The following is a 17,308-nucleotide window of genomic DNA, read 5'->3' as shown; positions in this document are numbered from 1 at the left end:
GTTTTCTTATTCAGCATCTTTACAAAGCTAGATGGGAGGCACAGTAAGATTCTCACTGGCCTTAATGAACAGCAATTTCAATGCTTACTCATACATTCACTGCTACTAATTGAACTGACAGGAGTATTGAGGGGGTGGGGAAGACTGGGGGTAAAAGCATTTTAAATTACTGCAATATTGCAAAATTTGCTCAGGGCACTTTACACTGTTTGCCCAAGTATTTGATGACCACCACAGGTTTTTAATCACATAGGTCAGCAGAAACCTACTTTAGAAGGCACATCTAAAGTGTGGTTCATTCATAAGTTAGGAGGAAAGATTTGAGAAACTAAAACTTCACAGTTTAGAGAGATTGGGGTAAAGAGATGAGCACATTGAGGTATATAAATGATTTAAAGGCACAGGTATGGTTAATGATATTACTTTAAAGAAAGCCCAATAAAACAAGGCAAACTGTATTTCTGGAAAGTAAATCTTTGGAACAAAATGCTAGCTCAAAAGGTGATAAATACTTGGAATGCTCTAATACGTAATGTAGGGGAAATCAAAAGCCAATAGTGAAGTTCAAGATGCAAGGCTGGATGAGCAAAATCACTAAAGGCATAAGCTCAGTAGCCTGAATGGCCTTTTCTCATGTATGTGTGACTTTATACTGACAGCAAATCTTTTACATTTAAAGCAACCAAGTATTTGATTACCAGGCTGCAAAAGCCCTAATAAGTTGTGATGCATGATTAGTAACAATAATCATTGCACCATTCTGCTGAGCAGCGAAAAGGAAATCTAAATTTCAATACAGACAGGGGAAGTATTTTGGAAGCATTAACTGAAAATTTTACCTATCCAATTCAATGGAATTACCATTGCTGAATCCCCCACTATCATCATCCTGGGGGGTTACCATTGACCAGAAACTAAACTGGACTAGCTATATAAATACTGTGGCTACAAGAGCAGGTCAGAGGCTAAGAATCCTGCGACCTCCTGACTCCTCAAAGCCTGTCCACCATCTATAAAGGCACAGGTCAGGAGCGTGATAGAATACTCTCCACTTGCCTGCATGAGTGCAGCTCCAACAACACTCAAAAAGCTTGACGCCATCCAGGACAAAACAGCCCGCTTGATTGGCACCCCATCTACAAACCTTCACTCCCTCTACGCACGGTGGCAGCAGTGTGTACCATTTACAAGATACACTGCAGGAACTCACCAAGGCTCCTTAGACAACACCTTCCAAACCCACAACCAGTACCATCTAGAAGGGCAAGGGCAACAGATGGATGGGAACACCATCACCTGGAAGTTCCCCTCCAAGCCACTCACCATCCTGACTTGGAAATATATCGTTGTTCCTTCACTGTCGCTGGGTCAAAATCCAAGAAATCCCTCCCAAACAGCGCTGTGGGTGTACCTACGCCACATGGACTGCAGCGGCTCCAGAAGATAGCTCACCACCACCTTCTCAAGGGCAATTAGGGATGGACAATAAAGGCTGGCCTAGCCAGTGACACCCACATCGCATGAATAAATATATTTTAAAAAATTGTAGCTTGCAACTTTTTTTCTTACTGAGGAGTCATTGTTTTGGTATTTAGTACACAGGAGCTTGGAAACTTGTGTGCCTACATGTCGAGACAGTGCCACATTAAACCACAGCAAAAGTGTGTACTAAAAGTCTTTTTTAAATGTTAATGATTTACAATTAAATGACCATTTAATTTAGTTACACCCCATCCACCTTAAAAGTTAAAAATTGGCAGAAATTCTACAAACTGAAGAAAGGTTACATGGACCAAACCTTGGTTAGACCACATGTGGAGTACCATGTACAGCTCTGATCACCATATTTTAAAAATAATACAAAGGCACTGGACAGGGTACCAAATAGATTTACAAGGATGATATCGGAACTGGCAGGTTACGCTGATCAGGAAGGGACGAACAGGCGAGGGTTGCCTTTCTGTGGAAAAAGATTGGTATGTGATCCAATATAGGTTGAAAAAGGTTTTGATGTAGTAGACACAGAGAGAATGTTCCAACGTGGAGAAGAACAAGACCAGAGGCCATCAATATAAGATAGTCATCAAGAAATTAAATAGGGAATTTAGAAGAAACTTCTTTACGCAGAGCAGTGAGAATGTGGAACTTTCTACCATACGGTTGGTTGAGGCAAATAGCATAGAAGCACTTATGGGGAAGCTAAATAAATGTAAGGGGCCGAAGGGAATAAAGGATTATGCTGACAGATTCAAATCAGAAGGGTAGAATGGAGCGTGAATCCTGGCATGGGCTAAATGGCCTGTTTCTGAACTGTACGTTCTATGAATTGCATCCTTATGAAGCGTGGAAAATCATTCAAATTATTTATATTATTTAAAAGAGTGGTACAAATATCAAAACTTTACTGAAAATTATGGATTTAAACATCTGATTTTTAAAAGCTTTTAAGAACGTTAGCAAATAAGGATATTGTAGCCACTGAAGGAAATGCAAATATTGCAGTCATACAAGTAAAAGTTGTAGTGAAAGGCTCCATGTGGCTGGCTGCACACACAAGGAAATAATGGTTAAATGTAATTAAAGTTTCTTTCAGTTACTTCCTTCTCAAAACATAAAAGGTAAACTACCAGAGTGGACTCCACCTGTATTTTGAGTTGGTATTTTAATTACAATGCATTTTACATCTTCAATGTTGTTAGATGCACCCAAAGAGAGAATGGTTTCAAAGTGAGCACAACTTTTAGAAGTTATCAAATTTACTGAAAACCAGGCACCCATGAATCATATGTTGCACCATCCACAATTTTTTATTTTGTCAGTAATTTATCATTTGAGGAATTTTAGATTCCCTCCTTCTTGTTCATTCTTGGTACCCCTTTTCTTCCCAACAGCACAGTGAGATCAGCAAAATTAAGGGATAAAGCAAGAGTGATGGTGACTAAATTCAGGTTTAATGATCCGACCCCAGTAAAGTTTAGTTGCCCTGGTCTTCTAGAATCAGACACTAGGTGGTTTGCGCACAGCAAAAAATCTCAAATGTTCTGAAAAACTTACAGTCAAATGGGTTATATTGGCATCTAATCACATACAGTACAATTAACAGAACTGCTGAAATTGCAGTGAAAAAACTACTGTAAGCGGAGATCTTAAATTAGCTGGGAAGACACTGTATTCCCGTATAACCAAGTAGTAATACAGCTGTTATGGTTCAATTCAAATCATCAATTAATCAACAGAACATTCATTCACCTAGGTTAACTTCTAAAGGCATATCTATTGATTAATGGAAGGTAGATATAAACAGGCAAAATATAAAACTCATGATTTGAAAATTATTGAAGAGGCAACAATGATGTTTAAAAGCAGCAATGGAGACCATGCTTCCATAAAATGACTCTTAGCAAAGGGATTTTAAAGCTGATTACAATCACCCACCCACCCCAGACTGCTAAATTTAATGAATCTTTTAAAGTATATAATAAACATTTTCCCCTATTCAACAGGGGTATGCTTTCCTACATTCAAAGATGTTATATAAACGGGAATTGATGTTTTGTCAGTTAAATAGAATGATAACTGAATATAGTATTTATGAGCTAACAGTTATTATGTTCTACAACTCCTGTCTGAAATTAGGTAGTTATGTTTCTCCCTTTCCCACGCCTCAAGTGGTTACCCTAATTGTAAACTCAAACTTGCTGAGTTCTTGTTTCTGAGCACCATCATGGAACTTGGTAATATTCGTCAATCACACACTTAACTGTTGTACCCATTCTTGCGATCTGACTTTTTCTGGCCTCCGTGTTTGTATACAAATCAAAAAGGAAGTTGATGAAAATTATTCACTCCTGAAGTAAATCTTGAAAAATAACAATCAGGACAGTTTCATTTACTGTAATTGCATTCATAAAACAGGATGCAGCCTCCCATTTACAAATCAAAGTTAAATCTAGGGGGGGGGGGAGTGGGGGGTGGAAAATGACAGGACTGTAAATACACAAGTGGAATGCACATAATCTGCTTAAAAGGACACAAATAGCTCAAGCAGAACAATTTTTTTCCAAAGAAGTGACCTTTAAAAAAGATATAACAAATGGTGCTGACTTTAGGAACCAAGATAAAACATTGCAGTGTTGTAGCAGGCTTCTAGTGGCAGTTCAAGTGTATGCAGTATTCTGTGCCCCACACAAGCATTACCAGGCAGTGAAGAAAGCAACATTTGCAGAGGCACACTCAAAGTTACTTCTTATGGTGTAGCTTAGAGGCTGAACAAGTACTGAACAAAGCAAGAGAAGGAAGCTACAATGGAAGAATTAGTAATGCAACTTGTCAATGGCCATCTCAAACATCTGATTAGCTCATGTGAAAATAACACTCGTTAAGAATGTTTCTCGCCAATCTTTTTTTAAAAAAAAACAAGATGACAAATTCGTAACTTTTGGGATTGAGGAGAGTAAAAAAAAGCCCAAAATGCTGGCATTACTCCAACTGCAGGATCAGTGCTAACAAAGCTACAACACAGATCAGCAGCAACACCAGGTATCCTAGCATTGCTTCATCATATAGCATGTAAGAAAACATCTATTACAATCAGCAGATATCTGCTTTCTCTCTAGACTGGGCAACCAAAAAACCCTACTGTCTGGACTGTATTTTTGCTCATGTCATTGCCTTTGAAGTTCAAGAGTAATATTAAAGTTCTTATTTGGACACATATGGTCCTTGTGCACATATGGCAGGTTTCTGCAGTCTGCCAGTATACCAATGCAGTGAACCATAGAATAATGATACGAGTTTCTGGTCAATTTTTTCACATGGAAGCATTTTTTGATGGGTCCTTAAAGGGATAAAACGTTCCTTATGGGGAAGGGAGAAAAAAAATATAGCATGCTCAAACACTTTCAACTGCTCAACTTCTTGATGTGGAAACTGAACTTGACATAAGTGAGAAAACAGAAACCAAAGCTGTACCTCGTGCCATAGAGAGTGATCCACCATTATTTTTGATATCAATATTGATTTTAAAGAGTGCCCCGATGTCAAAACTTCATTATATTTGTAACCTCTAAGGAGCAGAGAACTTACAGAGCAAGAGCATGTTTTCTCTTTTTTCCTCCCATCCAAACTATTTTTTGTTTCATCCAGAGGCAAATAACCTTGCCTGAACAGCTTACTAAACAAGACAATGGTTAGGAGTAACTTCTGATGGTATTTTGAGGGCCCTTGCTGTATACCAGGGCCCTGTAGGTATTTGAAATGACTGCATGTGTGGGTCAAACTGCACTTATTTTTGCAACTAAGTAGTTGACGAGAAACCAGAACAGTGCAAAGCAAATACATGCATACTACTGCCTGTATGCATTTTCACGTACAGTCATACCTATCGTAGAGGTTCTTTGCATCCCGAGACTTGTTTACAGGGAAAGCTCGGTAGAAAGCAGCAGATGGATTCCTGTATGTTTCAAGAATCAAAGATGGAGACAAAAGAATAGTAAATAAAACAAAAATAATCAGAATATAGATCAGATAAATCTTATCCAGAATTAAACTGAATAGCATATTTGACAGAGCAGAAAGCATTACTAGGAGTTGACAGTACAAATGGTCGGGGTAGGAGGGTGGGAGCAGTGAGAAGTTATCATTAAAATTCTAGATCCAGACTGTTACCCAAACATTAAATTATTTTAGTAATAGGATATCAGAACATTGTGCCATACAAGTGTTTCAATAGTTATTCATGTGTCACGAATGTCAGTAGCAATCTATTTCACGTTTGAGTATGATTCTTAATTCATTGCATCAAAATTCTAAGTACAGCTAATAAGGGCATAAACAACCATTGATGTTATGTTGCCTGAGAGAATATAAGATGCAACCTTTCAGCAAGTGCTAGAGCCAAGTTCTAAAGCCTAGTTCTAACTGAAGATTTTCAGCTGGCATGATTCAACGACATCTTTTAGTATAACATACAATGCTTATCCAGGCATTTCCTCTCCATGCCCCGCCACACACAAGCAGAGTACTTCTTACAATCATATGCCCCACTAGTTTTCAAAACTTTACAGGGTGGTCTCCAAACAAAAGCTGGCAGCAAACTTGTGTGAACTAACGCAAATGAAATCACATACAATAGTAACCACCCTTGCGCACCAAACCACCAGAATTATGGATACCAACATTCATGTTCATTTCAAGACAATTTTTGCTGTGGACTTTTCCTAAGCTGCATTCGTTGTTGATGCAACTGCCAAGAAGAAAATAAATTGGCTCTGCAGTAAAGGACTGACTTCAACAGTTACATCCATTTCTCCTCACCCTGCTTGCCTAGCCAGAACATGGTAAAAATGCCACACAAAGAGTTCGCAAAGTTAAGAGCACTTCAGTTGGAAGCATCTCTGAATGGTTCTCATTCCGCAAATCATGCCCTACAACTGGGGCAGGCACTTTGGCCACCAACAAGGAAATGGTGGCCAAGACACATCAGAAAAATGCACTGTTAAGTGTTTGAAAATGGGAAGTCATTGTTGACATTAGGTCGCTTTGGCTCTGCACGAAACTACAGCACTTCTGCTTTTTGGAAATAGTTCATACACCAAGTTATCTTTAGTCCAGCCTACTGAAATGTGTAATAGCCCAGTATCATTTTAACATTAAAATAGTTAGGATTGCATGAATCACATATGAAGCAATTGTTCCCACTCAAAGATGTGCCAAGTCTCTCATACACAGTTTAGAATAATTTACTAATGTTATTGCCAAGTTATTATGCTGTAGTGCAGACTTATTGTGGTAGGCCTGGGTAGTTCTACAAGTTCTATACATAAAGGCTAGACGTTATCTCAAAAGTCTTTGAACAGGTTTAAACTACTATGGTAAATGGCATCCATGAATGATTAAGGTTATATTGTAAGATGAGAATTGCTATGAGGACAAGTAAAGGAAACCTGCTGTTATCGACGATTAGCTACCATTACTTTCTGCATTTGATGCTTCCTATAACTTTCAAAACTTAAGCTGGAATATCAACTCAAAACTTAAACCCATAACACATACTGCCCAAAACACAATTTGAAGAAAAAGACCAAAATATTGCTCACATGAACGCAATAGGATCTTGATCTGATTGTGCATGATGAGTCACTCACCTAAATTATGAAATCTATCAGGAAGGAAAGGCAGTCAATTCAAGCGCTTTCAACCTGGCAAATGGATTGGTTATTTTGGACAACTTCAGTACCTTGTAGACTTGGTCAAACATCCTTGCTCTACAAAAAGGTTTTAAAAACTAGAATTTTTAGTTTTAATCAGTATAACAATATCATTACCATATACAATGGCATTGATTATCATGGGATGGTTAACATATGGATGATTTTTTTAATTCTTTCACAATAAAACACTGGATTTTAATAATAAATTAGATGTACACCATTACAGCCAAAGAGAGTATTTAATGCATGAAGACGTGGCTCCAAATTACATCTCTTCAACAAACAAGTCATTTACAATTTGAAAGTCACAGATACTGATACATTACAGATTAGGCTGAGAAACATCACAAACATATTGGAGCATTGAAAAGATACAAAATAAGCTATGAGGTCCCTTAACTCAACTGTGAAGAAACTGAAATGAAAACTGCATTGATAAAGGCCAATCTTCTAAAACTCAGCTCAAATTAGTAATTTAATTGAAAGATTATTTTTCAGTCAAATATTTTGGTTACCAGGGCGTTGTCAATTGTTTTTCTTAAAACACACTGATTGCTTACTCAAACCAGATGCTGCACACATTGATACTGAATCATTCAAATCACATACATCAGTTCCCTTCCAGAAAGAAGGCTTCAGGACAAAAATTGGAAAACTCGGAATAAGTATTCAGGAGCTGAGGTTTGGCTGAGACAGCAAATAGAAAGCATGGAATAATTTACATCATGGTTGGTTCACTTATCTTGGGAGGGGAAGGTAGACACACTCCGTTTTCCATTTTTTGCCCAGTAATTTCAAAGTATGCTTTGGGCAGGATGCACTGCCAAACAGCTCTTACCCCCTCCTCCACCCTTCCCAAGGCCACTGTTGCATGGTGTTAAGTCAAACAACATTTGATCATACTGAATTCACAGATTTTCACTCACAATTTAGGTACTGAACATCATGTTTCTATTCCATAGACTTGCTCATAGTCATAGTCAGTATTGTGGAAGAAACACATTTTGTTGAAGCTTTTTGTCTTGCACTCATCAGGACAATCGCAAGAATATGAATGTCAGGGGAAGCAACAAATTTATACTGTATGAGAAGAGAATGCTGATTGATTGGCAAGTGGACTCTGATTGGTAGAGGCGTTGCCATGGAGAATGCACCAGTTAGTGGTGACTGACAGTTAACTGCCGAGCATCATTTGAAATTTTACACCAGGCAGCTTGACTCTGATTGGTCAAGGCATTGCCCTGAGGAATGAACCAGCAAATAGTTCATTTATTTTGATTAGCTGAATAGTGTGTACATGTTCTTTTTGTCTGCAAAGACAGGGCCCTGTGTATTAATATATGTAGCTTCCAGTACATGCAAACGCGCTACACTGCGAGCCTGACTGACGATCTTAAATTGGTTGTGAATGCAATTTTTAGCACACTGGACAACATTTGCTAAATAATCCTCAAATCACGGAATAACATCTAATGTTGGACACTGTTTTGAGTCTTGCAAGCACAGGCTGGTTGGGTACGGTAAGATTGTGTGCGTCTTAGGCAGCCCATACAAACCTAGACGCAGTGAGCCGTGAGGATGAACCCTGTCGAATATATCACGTGGCAGCTCATCGCTCTGACATAAGTCCAGCAAGTGTTTTTTTTTAAGCTTACTTTTAAGCAAGGCACCTTATTTTATCTATGAGCTGCACAGCACAAATTGGCCAAATGGTTGGCTGAATTGTCACAACCAGTTTTGAACAAGTTTTCCAGATGTACAGTGAAGGGTGCCTTCAGATTTACGAAGACCATTCAGGACTTGTATATTGATAGCAAAGCTGTGTCCATGTGCTCATTTGACAATGCTAGCCTATTCACCAATGTTCCACTTAAGGAAACAATAGCTATTTGCATTGCAGTGCTATAATCATGGTGATCTAGACCTGCCACCATTGTGTGAATCAGTATTCATTGAGCTTTTAAACTCGCGCAATTGAGTTCAGTTTTAATGACACCATGTATGTGCAAATAGATGGTGTTGCCATGGGATCCCCTCTAGGCCCAGGTCTCGCAAACATCTTTGTTGGGTTCCATGAGAAACGTGTCTTCGATGGAATGACACCTAACCTCCTACCACTTGCATACTTCCGTTATGTGGATAATACATTTGCTATATTTAAATCTGCAACAGCATGTAATAATTTTCTTTTTTGTCTTAATGGGTTCCATCCTGCACTCAAATTCACCTTTGAAATAGAGCAGTCAAATGAACTCCCCTTCCTTGACGTACTAATTGAGACATCTGACAGGGGGTTCACTGCTATGGTCTACCGCAAGCCTATCTTCACTGGTCAATACACGTGTTGGAATTCTCAGTTCCACGCGCTAAGATTGGCCTTATCGGCAACCTCATAAATAGGGCCCGAGCCATTTGCTCACCATGGAAGCTTGATGCTGAAATAGTGCACATCAAAGACATCCTGTGGGATAATGGTCATCCTGATCAGATCATTTTGCACAGTATATTGCGCAAACTCATGAACAGACCTAAGCCGTCACTTTCGACCCTGAAAAGTGCCCAGTCTACTTCAGATTATCCTGGAAGGGCAAGGTATCTCAAAAATTTGAGCAACAGGTGAAGCTAGCTGTTTCACGTTGCTACCATGCAGTAACAACACGAGTGGTATTCGCCGCTAACAGGATTTTGCCATCAAGCCAAAAAGACATTCTGCCTATCACACAAATGAGTATTGTAAGATATGAATTTCAATGCCATTGTGATGCTAGGTATGTAGGCCGAATGTCCCAAAGGCTGGCGCATCGTATCAAACAGCATGTCCCTTCTGCTGTTTGCAACGGGCAAGGTACAGACCGTACTCAACCAGCCCGCACGTGCAAACAGTGTTCACATTAGATGTGATTCCGTGATTGGACAACATTTGCTAAATAAGAATTACGCTGACAATCAATTTAAGATTGTCAGTCAGGCTCACAGTGTGATGTTGCATTTGCACGTACTGGATGATACATCTATTAATACATAGCTTTCTTTGCAGACAGAAAGAACATATACACACACTACGCCTGTTTCAGCTAAACAAAGTAAGTGATAGCCATTTGCTGGTTCATTCCTAAAGGCAATGCCTTGACCAGACTCAAGCTGCCTGGTGTAAAATTTCAAATGATGCTTGGCATCTAACTGTCAGTCACCATTAACTGGTGCATTCTCCATGGCAACGCCTCTGCCAAAGTCCACTTACCAACCAATCAGAATTCTCTCCTCATACAATATAAAGTTGTTGCTTCCCCTGACATTCATATTCTTGCGATTGTCCTGGTGAGTGCAAGACAAAAAGCTTTGGCAAAATTGTCTTTTATCTGCAATACTTAAATTCAAAGTTGCTTAATTCCAAATGATTTGATAAATCAATTTCCTTAAGCACTTTCACTTGGCTATTTAACATTGCTTAGCTCAAATTATTAGAAATAATTCAAATTCGTTTAGTACTAAAAGCTGTGTTATCAGGAGTAAATGATTGAGAGGAGCTGCTTTTCACTTAACTAGCAGAGATCAGCAAAACATCTGTGCTCAAATTAGTATCTTTAACCAATTCCATCTTCACATCCACCCCTCCCCATGCCATTCACTCCCTCGCGTGCATGCCATTCCATCCTTCCCATGCCACGATGAAATCTGCTCCCTCCTACTCCTCCCATGCCATCCCATTCCATCCTTCCTGCAAAACGTTTACGGTCAAATTAGTATAAACCAATTCCATCATCTCATCTACCCCTCCCATGCCATCCCCTCCCTCCCTTGAAATTAGCCTTACGGTGCCCAGATTATTCTAACTGCCCTTTCAAAAAGCAGTAATTAAAGTTGTTCTTTTACTGCTACTCATTCAGACTGGATTCCAAAGGAACAATATCCTGGAGCCAGGTCCCAGTGTTTTTCATTGTAATGGCAGAATTGTGCGGTCTCAAAGAATGGGTTGACAATTCTGCAGCCTCAATATGGGTGGCAGATTTTGTGACGTGAGTATCGGGAGCTGGCATACAAGATGGTCACCCAGAAGCGGACCTAAAGAACGAGCAGTTAAAAGTACCTGAAGATCACCTCATGTGCTAATTTCAAAGTACTGTGTATTTCAATAGGAACTGGAGAAGATTCTCAAATTCAGAATAGAAAATTTTACTGACAACTCCAAATTCACTTTGAAGAAAAAATATTTCACCTTTCCAGCATACTAACAATTAATTCCCATCATCAGTCACAAGTTGTATTCAGATTTGATCTTTTGATAAGCAGGCTGCTGAGCTGTGCAACCATAAAGTAGGTCACCAGGACAATCCTAGGTACTCACCGGCAACCAACACATTTCTACACAATTACATCAGCAACTATCACAAAGGACATCTATCTTTTCATTCATGAAAGACAAAAACCAGCTCATATGTAGCTCCCAGTAGGCAATAAATACAGGTTTTCTTCGTCCCACAGATCAAATGGAAAATTGACAAGAAATGAAAACTGTTGTGATAACTACCAACCAGACCACCAAGACCCTGCTGCATTCCTCGGATCCCAATTGTTTATGGCTATCACCACCGAAAAGTAATAGCTGTACAGTTATAATAAAACCTGATCTAACCTATTCAACCCATGATAGCTTCTAAAATTGCCAAGTTTACTGCCTTTGTGGCATTCTGAACCAACTGCAAAAAGGAAAAGCTACTGTGTCGGGGAGACACCAAAGGAGAACATTTATTTCTAGCACCATTTTATTACGCTTATTAACTGCAGCAAATTAACTCAAAAGCTTTACACCCTTCCCCAACAACACACAATTCTACTACTGAGGCAAAGTTTGGAATTAAAGCAGATAATTCCAACAATTGCTCATTGCCCTGTAAACAGGGTTCAGGTCAGACATAGCTACCTTATTAGCTTCAGTGGCCTTCATAACTCCCTTAAGGTTCAAGTGTTACACTGTCTGATATCTGCTTGCACAATAATGTAACATGGGGAGGGAGGGGGGGGTTGCAAAAGGGAACAGCAGCACCCCTTTGTGATGCAGATTGGAAGATTGGATATTAGTGTTATTTGCACATCTATTTCTTCAATCTGAGGGCAGACCTAGTGAACGCTTGGTGAGATAAGACAAAAAATGATAAACTGCTTACGTGAGGTGGGCAAATAGAGGTTATGATGTAACGCATGCATTTTCCAACCGTACACTTATACATGTAATAAGACAAAAATAACGAACACCGTACCTCACAATCATAGAATAGTTACAGCACAGGAGGCCACTAGTCGGCTCTTCATGTCCAGACTGTCTCTAACTTCAAGAGCAGCTCAGCCAATCAAACACCCCTGCCCTTTACCAGCAGCCCTGCAAATCTTTTCTCTTCAGACAATTATCCAATTTCCTTTTGGAAGCTAGGATTGAATCTGCCTCCACTACACGGTCAGAAAGTTCCAGATTCTAACCACTCGCTGCATAAAAAGGTTGCCCTCATGTCGCATTGCTTCTTTTGCTAATCCCCTCAAATCAGTGTCCTGTGTTCTCAACCAAAGGGAACAGTTTCTCACTATCTACTCTGACGAGACCCCTCATGATTTTGAATACCTTTATTGAATTTCCTCTCTACCTTCTCTTCTCCAAGACAAACAACCCCAGCTTCGCCAATCTTTCCACGCAATCTTTCCATGTAACTGAAGTACCTCATCCTTGGATCCATTCCCTCAAAAACTTTTCTGCACCCTCTGTAATGCCTTCACATCCTTCCTAAGGTGTGATACCCAGAATTGAACATGATAGTCCAGTTGAGGCTGAACCAGTGTTTTATAAAGGTCCACCAGAACTTCCCTTTTGTGCTCTATGCCTCTATTTATTAAGTCCAGGATCCTGTGATCCTTATTAACCATTTTCCCAACCTGCCCTGCCACCTTCAATGATTTGTGTACGGATACCCCCTCAGGTCCCTCTGTTCCGTCACCGCTTTTAGAATTGTACCCTTTATTTTATATCACCTCTCTTTGTTCTTCCTACCAAAATTAATCATTTCACACTTCTCTGTTCGCCACATTAAATTTTAACTGCCACCTGTTCACCCATTCCACTAGCCTAAGTCCTATTGAAGTCTATCACTATCCTCGCAGTTCACAATACTTCCAAATTTTCTATCACCAAATTTAGAAATTGTGCCCTGCACACACACCCAGGTCATTAATATAGATCAAGAAAATCAGTGGCCCAAATACCCCCACCTGGGCAACCCTGCTGTATATCTTCCTCCAGTCCACACCACTTAAAATCAGGTTTTCCAGTGTTCCCTTCAATACTCCATCTTTCTCACAGCCTTTTTCTACTTAACTAGCATGCCATTTCCAAATGTCAAACCGCTGTCTATTTCTAACTCTTCATGCCCAGAAAGACATCAAAAACCTTCCAACAGGATGGATGTAAATAGTTTATCAATTAAGGAACAAGAAAAGCTCAGATAGCCGCCTCAGGTATGCTAAGAGCAATCCAATTTTCCTGGCAACTTCCTACCTAGTTGCTGGTAGACTAATATCGTAACCATAGCAGTGACTTTAGGCGAAGCCTGGAAAGAGAAGACATTTCCAGCATATGTTTTGGACATGAGATGCTGAAGAACTGTGTCATGTCAGACTTTAATTTTGAATGGGGGTGGGGGCAGGGCTTTAAAAAGAGCTAGAATCTACATCTTTTTCCTATTAATTTCTCACCTCTTTGGTAATATGCCCCATCAAATCCCTACCCCTTAATCATTATTACCTCAATACCTTCCAATTCTCCTGGCACCATTCGGGCTTGAATACCCTTGGATGGCCATAGTTGTGTCTACTCCCATCGCTGCTTCCTTGCTGGCAGCAAGCCCAACTGCTCCATCTGTCTCGCTCACCAATCTTCCTACCCAGTACAGCTACTGGGGGCAAACCTAGTCACTGTCCTTCCAATCCCACTCACTACCTACCATTACTGCCTTGGGCTCTGCCATTAATTGTTCTTCTCGCCATTTCCTTCCAGAACACCCGTCCACTCACAAACAAAGCCCATGCCAAGTACGACCTTAATGGACAACAGCATTAACATGCTAGCTTTGACCGATATTTAGCTCACGTGTGGCAACATCTCCCCCCAGAAACTGCTGTGGTGGATGTGGCGATCTTTAAGAGGAAATCCTCCCCTGGTCTCTCCCTACTCTTTTGGTAGCATATTCTCCACTCTACACATCACCTTGTTCTACGCCTCTTGCATGTCCTTTAAAATCTTCATTCTCCACCACCAAATGCAGATTTTCAGCCTGCTTTCCTCCTTCAGCTTCTGCACTAATTATTCCTCAGCATGGTGATCTCAAGCTCCTTAAAAACACATCTCGACCCCTCCTCTGATTTCCCAAATCTCTCTTTCCATATAAAACTCTCCTACCCATTTTCAAGGCCTTCCCCTTGACCTTGCCGCCTTGTCATCTCTCTACTCCAAGGCCTCAATCTTATAAAATGTCATCTACAGCCACTTCCTTACCACCCACATTTCCTGCAAATGAAACATCTCACTTTCATTCCAACAATTCATTCTACATGCAGCATGGACAAGATAAAGAACCCAACATATGCAGGAACCTAGGTGAAAGCTGCATTCCATTGCAACACAATGGTAAGCATTAAAATACTGACTTTTATTTTACTTCAACTTTAGCGAAATGATGACCTCAATCTACAAGTTTCAAATTTAATTTATTTCTAAATATATTTCAAAATGCAACCACAATCTCATTTCAGGGTTTTTTGATGCCATTTTTCTTCGCAGAAAGGATCCTGGAATTCAATCGTGATTAAATGTTGCTTTCAGACAAAGTGAATTTGCACAGGTTTAAAAAACTGAAGCAATTGAATATGCTTTAAAACCAGACAGGCTAGTTTGTGGAGTGTTACAGGCCACAGTTTGTTCCAAGCTAACAGAGGTTATCAAGATGAATCCATTCAATTCATTTTGAGAACAGGGGATGTTGCCTTTGTCCTCCCACTTTGGGCTGTAGGACTAGATTGCCAATTCAATTTTACAATTACAGTTGGACTATCTAGCAGGAAGGGAATAGCATCACAGTCCTCCCTTTTGATGGAAGCCCTGAAAAAAGAGCACAAAGGGATAGAGGTGCCATTGGGTTTTAGACAACTGAATGAGATGCAGCCCTGAGGTCTAGGGTTCAAAGCTGAAGTGCAGGTAGTCAGTTTTTATAATTAAGAAAAGCTGTTCCCGTTAGCTGATGGTACAGGGACAAGGGGACACAGATTTAAGGTTTTAGTGAGTCTACAAGGAGGCAATCTGATCGAAACATAAAAGATTCTTAGGGGGCTTGACAGGGTAGATGCTGAGAGGTTGTTTGCCCTGGTGGGAGAGTCTAGGACCAGAGGGCATAATCTCAGAGTAAGGGGTCCCCTGTTTAAGACAGAGATGAGGAGGAATTTCTTCTCTCGGAGGGTAGTGAATCTGTGGAACGTTTTACCACAGAGGGCTGTAACGGCTGGGTCGTTAACTACGTACAAGGCTGAGATAGACAGGTTTTTAATCAGTAAGGAAATCAGGTTATGGGGAAAAGGCAGGAAATTGGAGTTGAGGATTATCAGATCAGCCATGATCTCATTGAATGGCAGAGGAGACTCGATGGGCCAAATGGACCTACTTCTGTTCATACATCTTATGGTCTTATGGACTGTCTACAAGGGTAGTGGAAACAGAGACAATGATATCAAAGGAAATTGGATGGGCTTTTGAGGGACGTAAACTTGTAGGGCTACAGCGATAGAGCAGGGGAATGGTACAGACAGGATTGCTCAACAGAGAGTCACCATCGACTTAATAGGCTGAATGGCCTACGGTGCTTCTAAATAAAGTTTGCCTTGAACATTGCTTTATGTTTACTTGCTGGTTGTGAAATAAGTAACTTAACAATCAATACCTGATGGCACATTTCAGATAAGTTCAGAAAGATTGGAAAAACATATGCAGAGGGCATATAGGAAAGAAGCATCTATATCGAATCATATGGGGATCCTATTGTTACACCTCTGCATTACACTGTTCTTTAGATACTGGCCGGTATGGGTATACACCTGAAACAAAATCCTCAGACAACTTATAGGAGTGTCCAGCACCACTGTTATCGGACAGAATATCCAAAGCTGACCTAAAACTGTTTTGTCTGATGATTGTTAAAAAGTTCTAAAATGCTACCCCATTATAACCATCCCATTTCCTCATTACAACTTTCATTATGGTCAGGAGCATTTTCCTCATGTAGCTTGGTCGGAAATGTTCTACTCTGCGTGTTCAAACTGTGAAGCTTTAGCAAGCAGAAGTCAAAACTGAACTGGGAAAAATTCTACTCGAAGTCTATATATGGTCATTTTGGTTGATAAAATGCACCAAACAAAAAAAAGAGCTGCACGGATTGAATAGCAGACAGGAAACTACAGGCACCTTGTAATTTATCAGTCAAAAAACGTGGCCGTCAGTTCTCAGCATAAAGGTAATAAAACCAATGAACCCTCTTCCCCAGGAAATCATTCAAAAATGAGCAAGTGCTGTTATTTCCTCTCATCAACTGAATTACTTTTCATAATTGCTATATACAAAATGAAGTACGTTAATTAACCGATTCAAAAGGCAAAAAATAAAAATGGCAAACTTTAGAAATGTGAAATGCAAACACAAAATGCTGAAAACCCTCAAGCAGCTTAGGCAGTGCCTAAAGAGCCAATAGATTAGTTCCTATGCCAGGTCTATAATCCTGTTTGAAACATTTTGATTCAGTTTTTCAAAGCACTGAATTTTAGTCTGAAATATCTTTCTCATTCTGTGCATAAATTTTCTTTTAAAAATAGAAGTGATTGCACAATAAGCCAGTGACCTAAGTTTGTCGGTGAAGAACACAAGGGCCCAGATTTTGTAGCTGTAATGATAGCAAAATTGCCAGTATTTGCCATCATTACTTTATGAAACTAACAGCAACTTCTGGCATCCGCAGATGTGCAATTAATGTGGAAATCCAGCTGTTAATTCCATGTCTATATCCCAAAGTTTC

The 17,308-nt window shown here is 39.8% G+C and overlaps 1 protein-coding gene across 1 annotated transcript in view; it reads right to left on the bottom strand.

Moving 5' to 3' along the window:
* The window catches only part of LOC144693979 (TSC22 domain family protein 2-like), an 81,085-nt gene that overhangs the window by 39,162 nt on the left and 24,615 nt on the right, over window positions 1-17,308 (bottom strand). Inside the window, 2 exon segments of the mRNA XM_078564263.1 lie at window positions 2,509-2,544; window positions 5,381-5,452. Coding sequence (XP_078420389.1) covers window positions 2,509-2,544; window positions 5,381-5,452 — 108 coding nt within the window.

Source organism: Cetorhinus maximus, chromosome 19, assembly GCF_964194155.1.
Source record: "Cetorhinus maximus chromosome 19, sCetMax3.hap1.1, whole genome shotgun sequence".
Lineage (NCBI taxonomy): Eukaryota > Metazoa > Chordata > Chondrichthyes > Lamniformes > Cetorhinidae > Cetorhinus > Cetorhinus maximus.
This window is presented reverse-complemented; position numbering and strand designations above follow the sequence as displayed.